Raw genomic sequence first — 16,354 nt, forward strand, 5'->3', positions numbered from 1 at the left:
ACTTGATATTTTTCAGGCTTGGCTCTTTCTGAATCAGAATCAATGGCTCAAAATCACAAAGTGATTTTGTACTTTGACAGCCTTTTTCCCTTTTTATATTGCACACATAATTGAACTCTCTGAGTGTCCAGATGCATCCTACTGACTGTATTGCTCAGGACCTTTTCCTTCACTGTCTTCTCATCATTTTCTGTTACTTCTCATGGTGATATTCCTTACAGTCCCATTCCCATCCTTCATGCCAGGAAAACACACATTTGAACCACAAATAAAGCACCACTACCACCAATGTATGTACTCCCACAGCTCCAAAGTATGAGAGTGTCCTCCACTTCAGTGAGACATCCCTCAGGCCCCTGGCCTCTCTAACATATCTTACACAAGCTGGACAAAGCTGTGCAGATGATGTAAGAAACCACATTCCACCCTCTGTGCTAATTTAAGGAAAACTGATCATCTTCACAGTCATTTGTAATTGTCTTATGAGCTGTTCTCAGAGGTATATTTTTAAACATGGATGTTTCCGTTTTCTTTACCTTTATTTGAAGCATCTGAGCATCTCCAGGGATGTCGAATGTAAAGGGAATTAGACCCTCTTTATTAGAAAGTGCAGTCTTCTTCATTGAGGGGTTTCCAGGCAAGGTAACAGTAGCAGTGACAGGTAGAGAGGCAGCAGGAGAGCCATCAATCAAAGTGACAGATGCCTATTGGAAAAAAATGTTTTTCTATTACTTCAAGGAAATACCTGGGTTTAAAAAATGCCCACAAACAAGAAGCAATTATTTTTATAAACTGAGAAGAAATACAAAACTGTACATATTAGGGTTTGAAAATTTGAGCTTTGAGAGAAGAGAATAGTCTCAGAGGATTGACTCAGTCTGGACTCCAGTTAAGGTAAAAATCTGTGAACACAGTTTAATAGCTGCCCCAGATTATCACTTAGCATCTATTAGATCTCACCTGATCCCAGAGATATTTGTCTTTAACTATTACAAGGTACGTTTCTAACTTTAACTCTTCACAGAAAACTTTGTAGAAAAACTTGAAGGTGTGAAGTTTAAAAAACTCAAAAACTTAGATGCATTTTTTAAAAAAAGACAATACCCTGGTTTAGTTTTCAGAATTTAAATTTGATATGGGATTAATTTGATACAACATTTTTATTTTAATCTTTTGGTATGGAAGTGAGGAAGAGACTGGTACATGTTTTACAAAACCTTGTAGTGCAACAGTGCACAGATGACTTCCAGAACAGAAACAGCATTTTCTAGCTTCAGTTTCCCTGCTCAGGCTCTGTGTGTACAGAAACGAGACAAACCAGACACACAACCAGCAGCTCTGTGTTGGACCTGTTCCTGAAGGTCTCTGTCCTACAGAGCTCCCACTGGATCGGATAAGGATTTTATAAACAGGGCAGATATAAATCCCTTGCTATGGAGGCAAATGGACACAGTCAACTAAATACTACATACCACAACAGAGAAGGGGGCTCCAGGCACAAAATACTTTTTGGTGTTAGACAGATCAACAACATAAGGAGATTTCACAAACTTCACATTGCTGAGTTCCTCTTCCCTCATCTCACCACCTGTTAATATCAAAGGGTATGTGTTGCTATGGGAGCAATAACTATGTACTTGCATATTACCATAGCATCCATCATTTCTGTTTTCAAGATTAATTGCATTTTTAGCAGCGTATATAAAGAAAACTGAAGCGTGATCCCTCCCCAAAGAGCTTTAGTACTGAGAAAAGGAAGAGATGGGTGCAGGCGGATGGCGAATACAACCAGAGACAGGCCAGTGCAAGGGCAGTGCGATGTGCGCAGTGCTCCAGCAAGCCGGGGCACTGGCAGGTGTGTGCTCTCGACAGCTCAGACGCGGAGACCTGCGAAGTGGTTTGTTACTCACAACATAAAAATTCCCCTCTAACACATCAGTCAGAACAATGTGCCTGCAAACACAGAGCACACTGGTACCACAGAAGCCACTGCGGCCGTGCACCTCCCTTTCTGAGCTGTGGGGGCTTCGTTCCTGGGGGAAGGCTACATCAAAGTCCAACATAAACGTCACTTGGAATCAGTAGGGGGGTTTGGACCTTAGATCTCTAATTTTCTGAAAAAGGTTTTTTTTTTTTTCATTTTTGACTACTGTTAAGAGTTAATATTACCTAATATCATCTTCTGCAACTTTACACCTACAAGACAGCTTGAGCATCTGCTTCCCATCTAAGATTCTTCTAGTTAAACCACTCATTCTTCTAGCTAACTTCTAGTTAAACCACTACCCCTAACTACTTCTAAAAAAACCAGTTACATGGCTTGCTTCAAACTAAGTGCATTTAGAGACATACTTTCAATGTCCTTATTCTCCACTTTAACACTCCAAGGTTGAGAGGTGTCAGTAAAGCCCACCAGCCTTGTCCTGTCATACATATAATTAATACCAAACCCAGCAAGTACACAAGTGTGGAGGCAGCCTGCCTGCGGGGGAAAGAGGAAGCGTGCACAGCATGGTAGAGACCACGCCACACTGTGAGATCTTATGTCCATCATGCTGGTGCGGTAGCAGAAGGTCTTTCAGCCCCTTTTGCTCTTGCAATAAATGTTGCGGCAATAGTGCATGTGAGTACCTATAGTAGATTATACTAAAGAACTGCACAGCTGCAATGCATTGGACTTAATTTTAGGATTCTAAGGAATCCTAACTAATATTTAGGATTTTTAGGAATTTTTAGGATCCTAGTAATTCTAAACTAAGTAACTAGACTCCTTCCACAGCCAATGGGAACAGACACCTCTAGAGTGCAGTTCATCCAATCCATTCCCTGTACTGACAATACAAAGTGCCTGAGCATCAAGCTCTGACTAGATACTTTACTTTCAGGTATGTAAAATAAAAGGGATCAATCTCCCTATAAACAACAGGAAAAATCTTGCCCATGTTGGAAACATCAGCTTTGTTGCAGATTCAACTTCAGAAGTCAGCACTGAAGTTGCACCTCTTACCTTAGCCTCGTATGACTAACAATAACACTTGCTACAACTCAAATAACCCATCGACCACTGCATCCAATTCAACTCAGTGCTCACTTGCAGGTAACTCTAAAATATCTGGGGGCCTACCCAATGTGCTTAGCACTGGTGTGAACAAATATCTACACAAATCCCTTGTAATGATCTGTAGAAATATTTATCTGTCCTCTAGGAAAACAAAGGCAAACAGCCACTGAAAAACTTCTGGATAGGCATGCTTGAGGCTCATGTCCCAGATGAACAGCAAGACCAAGCTATTTGGACTATATTGTACTTGTGCATATGCCAAGTGTCAGAGCCTGATAAAACTGCGGGGAGGCATAAGAGGACAAGCAGGACTTACAAGGGCTAGATCTTCCTCTGCATCTCACCGTGGCTGTAGTACATATGCCTCACCTTTAGACTGACAGCTTAGCCAGCTGAAGAACAAAGCAAGCTAAGATACCAAGCTCAACTAATAACTTTGTATGTATGGAAGGAGTAAACATGGCTGAGGCAAGTGCTCAAACAAGATCTCAGGGAGAGCAATTTATTTGCGTTCATACGGGTGTCTGGTGCCACTTTGGATGGACTAGGTTATCTTAGATATCCTCACAGGGCTGTTTAATATAGGACAGACCCTATAGGAGAGTACTTACAGGACACATGAGCACTGCTGGAGCAGCAGTGGAAGACCACCCAGAACTACATAGGACATTTAAAGTGGTACTGGACATTTGTGTTCAGATAAGTGAATCCCACCCCAGATAAGTTTATGCACAGAAGGGGGTCAGATAAGACTGTCATGCACTACAGCACAAACAAGCTTTGTAGATTGGTCCAGTGGGACAAGGTTTCCCACATGAAGAATCCCACTAGAGAAAGATCAATGTAAATATTACAGACTGTATCAGCCAAGGCATAGTGTACTCACTTGCAGTTTCTACAGTAGTAACAGCAACATATAAATGAAACCCTTCCAGAGTGGAAATACTCTTTCTTAATTTCTCTTCCAGAAGTGATGTATTTAAAGCAACTCTTCCTTTTCCATTTTGAATCTAAAACAAAAGTAGAAAAAAAAAAAAGTGACAGCCCTTGCTGGTTTATTGCCATTAAAATTAAAAATTTGTTGCTTATAGTATGACTACGGTATTACAGGGATCTATATTTCAATGATTTCTGACAATATTCAGCTCACCTGGGTTAAATCAGAATAGTTCCACTGAACTCCAGTACTTACTGATAGCTGTTGTTCGAGGCCTGGAAGAAAGACTTTTTTCTCATTTTCATCAATTATGCCAAATCGCACATAGGCAGCACCTTGAATCCCTTTCCCATAAGAGTGTCTTTGGAAGCAAGAAAAGTGAGGACGTGAATCATTACATTAAATCATCACATTAATCATCACATTACCAGTGCAACTAACTGAGAGGCAGTTCTTATGAAAATTGCTTAAAATTCCAGAACTAATAACTGCAGGAAACAACAGTCAATATACCAAATAACTGTTCATTACATGCATGGCCAGTTCTGAGAAATAAGTTCAATTATGAGGAATTCCATAAGTTGATTTTCATGAAAGTCAGGCAGGCCTGTGTAGCACCACTAGGACCTTTTCCAATAGACAAAAGAACAGTATCCAGTCATTCAACCCCATTTTTCCTCTTAAATAATTATGATGTTAATGAGTAGTGAAGTATATATGAAGGAGTTGCACAGCCCATAAACTCAAAATTGAGGGCTGCAATAACATAAAAGAGAAAATTTTAGAGGAGATTAAAATATTAAAGCCAGTTATCTGATATCACTTCATATCACAATATCAAGTAATCATGATTGAAGCTAATAATTATTCAATAGAACCAAATAAAGAAGTGAAGGTGAGCAGGAGGAGATTAGAAGAGTTGAGTTTGTTCAGCCAAGCAAAAGGGGGTGGATACAGGGTTCTGCGTGCTCTCTCAAGGGGCGCTGGGGAAAGGAGGGATCAGCACCGTCAAGGCGAAGAGCTCAAGAAGAGTGGGCAGAAGACCAACAGGGTATAAGCTGGCCAGGGATGAACTTAGACCAGAAATAAAACCCACTAGAACTGGGCGGGGGGCAGTGTGTGGAAGATCAGTCTTCCACTTGGATACAGTGTCAGGGTCTATGCAGCAAATCTAGCGACTGCACCCTGTTTGGACCAGGTTAATTAAATTAAATTAGAGCACAGTGCTGTCTTGGAGGTTGCGGCCGGCTGGCACAGCACAGCCCAGCCCATGCCCACCCCACTAAATCCCCTGTCTTCCACAGCAGGGTGGCCACATGCAGACCTGAGGTGGACCTTGGTCCGTGCTTCCTCCCGAAGAGTTTCCAGGAATTGTTTGTGGAGTGCTGTACGGCTGAGGCCAAGCCCATGCCATGCACCAGCTGAGCCGTCGGCAGCCAGTCTCTGAGGCTCAGGAACCTTTCCTGGAACTGTTTAATTTACTACCCAGGTGGCTCAAATATCTTTTCTGGTGTCATGTTCAAATGCAGACAAAGGTCATACTGTATGAGAATAATTCCTCATATAAAGAAAGCATCTAAGAAATAATATCTCAAAAGATATTAAATAATGTTTGAGTATAATAATAATTTGTTTGCTGCTCTCAGTTTGGAGGGCTTTCCAGAGTCAAACACAGGATGAAACACAAATGGTCATGGTGGTGATGATACTTTAGTCACATGCACTCACGTAGTTCAATGATAATATTTAATGACTATTTAACTAAAGGCTACTGTAAGCCAAATTACTTACAAGGTTAGTTACTGTCAGTGCTTAACAAAGTCACAAACTTTGGTTGTATAGACCAGGCTTTTTTTTTCTTATCTGTATATTATATTAGCAATTTCTATACCTAGATCTTTCCTCCCTTCTGTATTGAGTGTTTCCTCTCTGCCATCCCCATCAGCTACTGAGATAGACACAAACTATCCAATGGTGACTTATCACTAAGATCTTCTTATACCATTCAATTATGTGTGTGTTTGTAAAAGGCAACACTCAAAGGGGCTTTGTCTAGGAAACTTAATGAAATACCTTGATAAAATTAAACAAGTTATTCTGTAGAATCAATAACTTATTAGAATCTAACTTCACTGTTAAAGCATCTCCCAAAAATGTCACGTGTATATTTTTGTATTATTCAAAAATAATTCCAACCACTAATAGTCAAAATATTAGAAGTGAATGGATACAATAAGCTTTACAGGCTTCAAAAATAAATACTGATTATTTAATAAAATATACGCAGTTCACTTTCCACTAACTTGGGTATCATTACTGTACAGAAAATTTGCCCACTGTTTAACACTAAATACATTGAACCATACTAGCTACAATAACTCTGTGTGATCCTATTTGTGGTTTTGTGTTAAAGAATCTTAAGGAACATGGTGAATCAACCTCAAAAGCCATGAGGTGCTGACTTATTTTTTAAGGAGCTGTTCTTAGTGAAGGTCTGACATTACTTGCTGATACTGTGTGTTCAACTCTCTGCTGACACATCAAAATTGCCCTGAAATAAATCTGAGCTTTTGTCTAGATAGGGAGAAATAAAGAAAATAACTATTTCAGTGTTTAGATAATGCAGAGTACCTTATTTCAGGAGATACATTTCTTCCATATTAACTATCCAGTATGTTTGGCAGTATCTTAAAAACCTACTCAATTTGATAGTATTTGCTAATATTATTTTCTGATCTTTAAAGATATAAACAATTAGGAATCCACAGAAACAAAGAAAATAAAACGTGAGCAAAAAGGTGATCAGTCTCCTCACTCCTTTGAAACTGAAAAATTTCTCCCAACTATGAGAGAAGGCCAAGCTGCCTTATCAAGTTCTAATTTAGTCACCATAGGGACACTAATCCAGATGTCTAAATTTTCATACAGAGGTTCTTTGACTTCAGAAGACATAAATTTCTGTTCAAGTGCAGTATTAAGTTTGTTTTTGCCAATTTCTAGTATATTGTTTTTCATGAAGGAACCTCACATACTCTTTCATCAATATGATACCATTTTCATACCATGAGGTTTTTTTTTTTGCACCAAGTCATCTTTAAAACAGATTTAAAATCTAACTGTAAATCAAATATCTGAACTAATGCCACACTGAACCACTTCACTTAAATGACTGGCATGTAGATCCTGGACTTACAAATCTCATATAAATATATCCTGCCAAAGTCATCAACTCTAGTTGCATGAGTGGTGACTTCAGTGAAAAGGAGATACATCGCTGAGACTCCAGAGAACTTTTTGCTTTCTCTCTCCATCTTCCCAATGTGCAAGGTTGCCAAGATATTTCTAGTAATTTTGGATTCCAGCTGAGTGGTGAATAAAAGAAGAACATTCTCCTAACAGGCAGTTGTTTAGAGAAGTTTCAAGTAAGAAACTTGAAAATTCAACAGCCAAGAAGGCTTGATATATGTTGATGAGCTACTATTAGATCATAGAGCAAATTTAGATCTGTCAGTGTGGGATCAAAAATACCAGAGCCACACAGCACAAAATACTTCTTCAATCTAGGTTCAGTCTGATTCTTCCAAAATATTCAAAATATTTTGGTGGGTTAAATTTTCATTGCCTGACTTTCTAAGTTACTCTTTGTTTGATGCCATTCTAATTTGATCTGGGATCAGGTGTAGTTTATTCTCCATAGAGCCCTGCCTTGTGGTTTGGCCAGTCTGAGAGCTTTGTAGCCATGTCTCATCCAGATCAGTGTCGTACTACTGTGCAGTAATGCACATGTCTGTAGCGATGGTCATGGAAACTCCTCTGATTACCTGTATTTATTCACCTGGAAGCATTTCTGCATAAAATCATTAATCTCAAATAAGCATTTCACAGGGCCTTGAGAAAATGTCATACCCAAACTTAAATCCATCTCTACTGGAATTACATTAAATAGCAATATCTGAGGCTTTAGAATGTTTCTAAATGTTTAAACCAAAAAGTAAAAAGAAAAACAAGTTATCGCTTTGCCTGGAACCTTACCTAGCAACACAGGAGAACCCTAAATAGTCACCTTTTTACTAGCAAACTAAAATATTCAGAAAATCTTGTTCCATTTTGATCACCACCACTTGGACCTAGGTAGCATTTTACACTGATGTCTCAAGTTAGTAGTGGAAACAGAGAGTATATAAAACTAAAGTCAGATTCAGGTAAAGCCAGAAGCTGGTTAACTGTTAATGACAGGAAAAGGAAGAAGCTGCAAAGGTCATTATCTACTTATCTGCCTCCTAAAACAGCCTCACTGTGAGCACACCTACTTTGCCTCGATATCAAACACAAAGTTTTCATTCCAGATGTGGTAGTATGGCTGAAGTGGGATGAGTTTGACTTCAAAAGATGGAAGTTCTGCATGAAAAAAAGAAGACAAAAGGTCATGACATGCAAGTTTCAAACATACCTTAAACTCCTGGCATGTGGCAACACCCACTGAGAGGATGCAGCTGGACTCAGAGGATGTTTTACTTTGAATCAGCAGTGCACTTCTGAACCAAATCTCCTGATCATCTTCCCTATTCTTCTTTGCTTCACATAGTGCAGCAATCATCGAGCACACAAAATTGATTTATTTACAATGAAAAGAAGCCAGAAGATAAGCTCTAACTGCTAATGGGCATTAAGTGCCCTGGACTAGAAGCAGTCTGAAGTAAACCCATCCTGCAATGGGTTGATTGTGGACATGAGGTCCTCGGCATCAGCTGTGTCACTCTGCAATTTGCTCCTATAAAGCCAAACTATTTGCTACTGTAGATCTAGCCAGAGTAATTTGCTCCTGGGTGTAGGTGTTTGCAGAGGATGCAGTAATATCTACTATTCTGTTACATCTACTAGCTAAGGTAAAACCAGTTTTGTTAAACTGAGATTTTCATATAATCCTGAGGTTTTCTTTTGCCCTTAAAAAAAAAAACAAACCCCACACTAAATTTTACAAGAAAGCATAATTTCAGCACAAACAAATCATGCCATTTCTTACCCCAAATTGTTATATTTCTACTTTTTTACTTTTTCTACAGTGCCCTTACTTTTCTTTAAAAAAGCTTCTCCGATTATAGGAATGACTCTAATCAACTTCCAAACTGAATTCTACTGAGACAAAATAGGTAGCTTTTTTTTTTTCATTCTAGTCTTCACGGAAAACTTTAGCCATAATTGCAATGGTTTTAAAATGGAGCTCATCTCCATTTTTTCTGCAGTAGGAGAGCCTTTCCAAAAAAGGATGTTTTGTGAAAAATGTTAAAGTTACTAAATCTGTATAAAAATAAAGGTTTGGGTTTTTTTTTCAAATATAAGTGGACGGCACACCAGAGTTCTCCTTCTGAGCATCAGAGGTAGCAATGAGGCACTGTAACGCTATGAATCTTGTCCTTAGCACCTAACTACAGCCAGGTTTAATCACTGCAGTATATCTTTTAACACATAGAGATGACTTCATATATTTATAATGCAAATTAAATATTCTCTTACCATAATTTTTAACTTCAAATTCAGCAGAAACATTAGACATGTCATGTTGACGAAACCAGGCTTTGATTTTCCAAATTCCAGGCCTAAAGTTCAGATTCAGCAGAAAATGGCTAATTAGGATTCCTCAGATATTTTATGATGCTAATATATTTAAATTATCACTAAATGCTAATATTTTCCTTGCTTTGATTTCATCCCAAACTAATTTATTAATGGATTTCTCTTTGCTGGGAGGAGCCAGCAACATTTCCAAATGTCCTAGGAAACACTCAAAAAGACTTTATGAGAAAGTGCAAGTTTGCAAACCACATGTAACATGCACTGCCCTTGAAAAGCCCTCAGAAATAGAGAACTCATCATATATTTCCTATAGCTTATCTTCACTGTGATGTCAAAATCAATCTAGCATGCAAGTACACACTGAATGGTAAGTAAAAGCTTGACTGTTTGAAATCAGAGGTAATTAATTACACTTTGCAAACTGAGCCCTTACAGAAGTGCTCTCCTGAATGTAGTCATATGGCTGAGCAGATATTTAAGCAGTTTCCTAAATTGTTCCTTACCAGGATAAATGTTGCTAATTGCAGCTTATTAACGTTAAATTCTGGACTCATCTCTCCAAGATGAGGTGCTTAAAGGTAAAAAGATATTAACCATAGGCTCAATCTTTGCTTCATGGCGAGAGAAAGACAATTTTGAAAGCTAATTCAAGCAATTCAGCAGTTAAAAATCTTAAGTACTTCAACAGGTAAGGGGGATGAATCTGGATGGTTTGATCCTGCTAATAGGAGGTGGGGTTAGTCCTTCTCACTTCAGACATTATACTGTGGGGTCTTTCATGTGCATAGGTCCCCTTGGACTCCTCTACAGGCAATGGAGAGAAACAGACAGCGCTGAGACATGGTACCTCTCATCCTGACATAGGCATCTGAAATAGGTCAGATGAATCACAGCCTAAATATGTGACTTTCTCTCCAGTGTCAGAGAAGGGAGTGTGGGGTGACCAGCTCAGGTGTAGACCCCTGCACGGCAGGAGGTTCCAGGGCTGGCTCCAGAGCAACCATGCGCGGTTCCCTGCTGTCACTTGCTGACAGTGTGCTGTGGTGCTTCCCGGGTGTGATCAGAACAAAACTGTCTGCTTTATTGCACCTCCTCTTCTAGAGAAATGGTAAAGCAGACATTACACAATAAGACAAAAAGAGAAGAGAGGGAGCAGCGCAGAAAGAAGGGAAGGGACAGACGAGTCTTGTTTTAGCTTGAAGATAGTTCTGCTGCCAGAGACATTTTGACATGTGAACTGTTTTAATGCACTAGGCACAGCAGTAACGTACTCGGCAACGTCAGGTATTTCAAAGGTTTCACCGAACACTGTTTTTATTTTCCGGTCTGACTTTTTAATCACCATTCCTTTTGAATTCTGTTGAGAGAGAGAAAACAAACATAAAATTATGGTCCAGGTGTCAAACTTTTACATCCAAAAGCTCAAGTTCATATACCAGTCCAAAGGAAGAGAAAATGCTCTGCTTACTTTCCTACTTTAATATTCATATGTTACATTTCCCTCCATGCTCCTGATATTGGCCAAAATGACTAGACATATCTCACAATGTGTAAATACTGATTTCTGGAGGGGAGTCATAGCTATAGTTTTACTCTTGGATCTTTTGTGGAAGTTTTTCATAGTTCCTGTGCTGAAGAAGCACTCATTAACAGTGTTTTTTGTATACTTACTAGCACAGCAATTGTAACTGTGTCGTCTGTTGGCCTCATAGCATTGTCCAGAATGAAGATCCTGTATTTTACTGTTTAACAGAAGAATAAATGTGTTCACATATTTATTTCTGGCCTTTCTAGATAGTAGTTGTTACATGCTCTAAACTGAGTTATTGAATTTAGGATAAAACACTTTCTTTTAAGGAAAAGAAGTCTGAGAAATTTCAAAAAGGAACTGCATTCTTCCATAGGCTTTGCATGTTACATGGCCAAACAGATACCTTTTTGAAGCAAATTCCGAAAAACACTCAGGGAGCTTCACTCACTTTTGTATTCCTTCTGCAGTCAAGGCCTGCAACCAAACTCAAGAACTTTTTTGACTTCCCTCTCTTGTTACTTAATTAAATTGTTAAGTAACAAAACAGTTGTGGCCTTAAAGTGCAAAGGATACTTATTGCTGGTGTTGCAAGCAGAAGCAGTAGGAGGTGTTTTGCAAGTTTCTCACAATTTTGTTTTCCAAAGGAAAGTCATTATTAAGCTTTTTGAACCAAAAGGAGTAGATTTTGTCTGGCTCCTGTTAGAAGAGAGAACGACTTTTAGACTCCAGTGGCATTTCCACATGGGTTGCTGCAACGTGCAGAGCAGACCCTGCAGAAGCTCTGGCTGCAGAATGTGAGTTTAAAATCTGGACTGGCTGGTAAGCACAAAGATAGCTGGGGTTAAAGAGAAAGATTTACGCTAGGAAGGATCAAGTCATTATTACTTTTTCTAATCATGCCCTTGTAACACCTATATTCAATATCTGAAGTGCAGCATTTCTATTTTCACCTTTGGAACTTGGTGTGTATATAGGCTTATCTGTCTGAATAAAAATGTAGCCTTTCTTGGAAGACAGGAGGATGCGAATGCTTTGAATGGTGTCCTTATAAAGCTCCCTGCTTTCGGTGACTAGCAGAACATGTGGCTGATTACTCTTCTTGAACAGATCCTGTTGCAGAGTCCTTGGCTTGACCTGAAGAGGACAAGAGGAAAAACCCCACAAAGTCAGATATGAACCTGGTAACTTTACAGCCACAGAGCTGAGGACCAAAAACAACTGAAGTGCTTAAATAATTTCATTAGCACCATTCAACAGAAGATACTCAATTATATCTTTCTTACTGGGTGTTACATCTTTCTTACTGGGTGAATATTTCTTTTTTAAGTAGAAATACTATCTAATCCCCCATAGAAACACACATTCTTCTGTCCAGTGGCAATAACTCAAGCCCAGTGACTTTTCTTCCATCTACATGCATGTTAGATTCCAGTTACCATGTCATCTGGTAGCTGTAGCAGCATCCTGTAATCCTTCACTTGCTAAAATCTTGGCTATGAGATTAGAGCTTTACCTCATGCAGGTTAATATGATGTTTCTAAACATCATGCTCAAGAGGAACCCGATTTGAAAGCTCAGCTTTTAGCTTTGGGAGTAATCAATCAGAGCTAAACGGAGTTTTGCTGTGGGCTGTTTTGCAACCAAATAGTCCAAACTAGTACTCCTGAACTGAATGCTGCCAGACTTCAAAGAATTATGTCAGAAGCAAATGATGCGAAGTGGGATGTAAAGAGGAATTAATCAATTTACAGGTTTGCAGAAACATCACAGGCTTTGGTCTGAGAGACTGCACATTTTTAAGGGTTTCTCCTGTTTTCTAAAAATGGCCACTATGCCAAAGGCGTGAATGCCATCTTAGTTTAAGTGATGCAGAACAACCAACAGCGATAAAACAATTAAATGTTTTTAAATTTAATGTCATCACTGATCTACAGTGATGAAAAGATCTTTCATCACCATGTGACAAAATCTTGAGCTTGCTTGTTGGGCACAAAAGAGCACTCACAATGACCCCTGTAATTATATTAGGCATTGTTTTATTAGCTGGTTGGGTGAATAGGGTGGTGCTGTCACTGGAATTGGTGTTCTGTCATCTGTCTCTAGGGATCAGTGTTGTTTCTGTTCCAACATATTCCTAGTACAGATTATGTGTTTTTTATCACCAGATTAAAACATTTACATCACTATGATGGTAGACTCACCATTACTTTTTTCATCTCTTGGTAGTTGTTATTTTGGTTAAGGTTAAAGATGATCCTCTCTGATAGGAGCTGATTTTTTGTCTCCTCTTTGAAGTATGCAGTAACTTGCACAGGGTGCTGTGCTCCATGGACTTGAACTGTTATTGTCTCATGTGTGCCCAAATGCACCACATTTGGGGCAGTAATAAGAAATCTAAATCAACATAGAAACAGATTGTCCAGCATGTAGGCTGATTTTTGCATAATACAAGAATGTCCAACCAATAAGAATTTGCATAATACAAGAATGTCCAACCAAAAAGAAAAAACCAGATTCTCACAGAACAGTTGAGCTTGGGACCTGTGGAGATCACTAGTCCATCCCCCTTGTTAGTCAGAGTAGAGTTTAAAAGAAAACAGTTTCTCTCTGACTGATCCCCAAATTCTGAACCATCACATTTAAGTCCTACAAAAGATCAGTACCTATAGATAGGAGAGAAAAAAACCTGCAATATGTCCCAGGGACTGCCAATGCCATTTATAGCCTGATTTAACTCAGAGAAAGTTCTATAAACTCAACTTTCTGGAAACAAAACCAGGCCATGCATTAAGAGACAATGAACAGCTATTCATAAATACATATTTGATACTACGAAGTCATGTATCTTCATGTACTAGCACCTACATTATGCCAGCTTATGCTCTAATATGTCAGGAGGTATCAGTTTCCTATATAACCATATGTATGGGGTTTCAAGTAGCTGATCTTCATTCAGATGTCACCGCTTGTGAAATGCTGCTAATGAGAGACTGTGGAAGCTGAGACCCACAGCCCTGGGAAGGGCTGAGTTGGAGGCTAAAATGGTTGGCATTTAGTTTTTTCTCTTTATTACTTTCTTTTATTCTTAATTCTGCTCTGGTGCTTCTTGGTAATTAATTTCATGACCTTTAAAATGTAGATCATCATTCTTGCCCTCTTCTTTTCCAGTATCTTTTACACACAAAAGTCAGAGAACTATGTGAAGAACTATGTGAAGAACTATGTCTTAATGATATAATGGCACATACACAAAGAACAGTTCTGAGCTCAAGAAAGCTACTTTTGGAAAATGATTATTCTGCAGAAGACTTCTAAAATGAAAGGTAAATGATTTTACCATTATTAGAATGGGTTGGCTGAACTGTCTCTTTTTTTACTTTTTTTTTTGGTGTTTCTTCTTTCTTAAATTTATAAAATGAAAGTTGGGATATAGAAGTAAGGGAATAAAACTGGTATGTTTTTTTCAAATGAAACTCAAATTTACTTCCTTTTTTTCTGATAATAATCATGGTGCAATGTGAAAACAGAATAAAAATAATCTCTTTCCTTCCATATGATTAGTGAAATGCATCATAGGTGGTCTGAGTCTTCACATAAACATAGGGATCTTGGGAAAGAAAAACAGAACAGACTTCAATAAACATTAAAAAGTTTTATCATTTTTACCTATACATTTGTGAAAATACTTTCTAAAGTTTATAGTTAACAATGAATGATGAAACTTGTCTTTCAGTTACATCTGCCCTCATGCAATGCTTGATCCTGATCTTTATTGTTTTCATGTGTCTAATTGTCTTCTCTAATTCATTAGTCAGGCAGGTTTGGCATCCATATACATTCAAACACTTGAATGTTGAGAAGAAAGTTTTCATTTTAAGTTGTATTCATTGTATTTTCTCACTGGCATTGAAAGGGTTTTACTCTAAAAGTGTCACTGCATCACCCACTCAGAATCTGTTGGCTCTAGCAAAAGGTGGCACAAGACCTGTCTTCACATATGGAAAAGAGAGTGCAATGCTTGCTCTCTGCCATAGCCTATGGAAATTTAGGGTCCTTTTTTTTGCAGTGGTATAGTTAGTTGTTTAAAAGTTTACCTATGCAATAGCTTGGACAGACATGATCACTAGCCTACTCTGCCCATAATCTCAGCTAGCCAGACACAAGCCAGATCTGGTCTCGAAGCGTCATGATGATATTTTCCTGACAAAATGTTCAGTTTCATGTACCTAATACATTCAGCACCTTGTGTTTTCCACATCCAATTACCTCAGAAAAAAACTATCTCAGTCCGCATTTCCACTAAGATTTTATCACGGGTGACAAAGCCTGTGCTTTACTGAAGATGAAGTGTGCCTCAAGATACACCATAGGTACCCCAATATCAAGTTTCTATGGGGCTGTAGTTTTCATGCTGATGTGGACACTGGAGGTCAACACCAGACTGCAGGCAGGAGCCTGCACCTGGATAAAACCTCATAAGAGAAATAAGTATTTGGGGCTGGAGAGAACCTCAAAGGTGGGCTGACATGGGAAGGGAGGAGAGTTTGACCTGACTGCCCAAATATCTCATCAAAGCTCTCTGGCTATGGCAAGTACACTTGATCCTGGTGGGAACAAAGCAAGAGTCTCTTCTCCTGTACCTCTGCCCTATAGATAAAGGTCAATTTGAAGGACCTTTAACATGCTCCATAGGTTTTCTCAAAGAGCTACATCTATTTCCCAAACCCAGGAATTTGTCCAACTAGAAGAACCAGTATCAACATCTGTAAATCTCCACTAAAATAGAGGATAAGTACAGAAAAATCCTGAAGCTCTTCCAAATTGGAAACCTTTGCTTTCTGCAATGTGTAAATCAATTACAGAAAGGAGAGTTATTCTTTCCCAAAATTTTCCAATCCGGTAAATGTCATAAACTAAAGATGAACAAGCAGCAATAACAGCACGAACATCATGCTTTAGTAGGACATTTTTAATTATTTGTTACTGAGTGGAGATCTCTCCCTTAAAAGTGCCTTAAAAGGGCAGTTTTAAGCTTTTTACTTTTTACCTATTTAAGATTACACAAGTTTTCAGTGGTCCAAGAAACAGGCTTTGTTGATTCTCTATCCAGACCATTAGCATTTCCTACTTTCTCTTTCAAGGGATTTGTTAGGAGTGAAGAATTAATAATAAAATGTACTTACGATGGTGCTTGCTGTGTATTGGACAACAGCGAACAAAAGCTCATCAAAAATACCAGCCTTTCCATTGG

General features: G+C 38.7%; 1 protein-coding gene across 1 annotated transcript in view; it reads right to left on the reverse strand.

The window, feature by feature from the left end:
• Window positions 1–16,354, reverse strand: part of LOC142405001 (complement C4-like) — a 48,998-nt gene extending 32,644 nt beyond the window's left edge. The window contains exons 1-11 of the mRNA XM_075491998.1: window positions 16,287–16,354; window positions 13,305–13,497; window positions 12,054–12,237; window positions 11,244–11,314; window positions 10,844–10,929; window positions 9,513–9,595; window positions 8,309–8,396; window positions 4,254–4,359; window positions 3,948–4,071; window positions 1,473–1,588; window positions 537–704 (exon numbers count right to left, since the gene is read on the reverse strand). Of these exons, the coding sequence (XP_075348113.1) occupies window positions 537–704; window positions 1,473–1,588; window positions 3,948–4,071; window positions 4,254–4,359; window positions 8,309–8,396; window positions 9,513–9,595; window positions 10,844–10,929; window positions 11,244–11,314; window positions 12,054–12,237; window positions 13,305–13,497; window positions 16,287–16,351 (1,284 nt within the window). The 5' untranslated portion in view covers window positions 16,352–16,354. The remainder of the gene's footprint in view (window positions 1–536; window positions 705–1,472; window positions 1,589–3,947; window positions 4,072–4,253; window positions 4,360–8,308; window positions 8,397–9,512; window positions 9,596–10,843; window positions 10,930–11,243; window positions 11,315–12,053; window positions 12,238–13,304; window positions 13,498–16,286) is intronic.

The sequence above is a fragment of the Mycteria americana genome, chromosome 1, assembly GCF_035582795.1.
Source record: "Mycteria americana isolate JAX WOST 10 ecotype Jacksonville Zoo and Gardens chromosome 1, USCA_MyAme_1.0, whole genome shotgun sequence".
Classification (NCBI taxonomy): Eukaryota; Metazoa; Chordata; class Aves; order Ciconiiformes; family Ciconiidae; genus Mycteria; species Mycteria americana.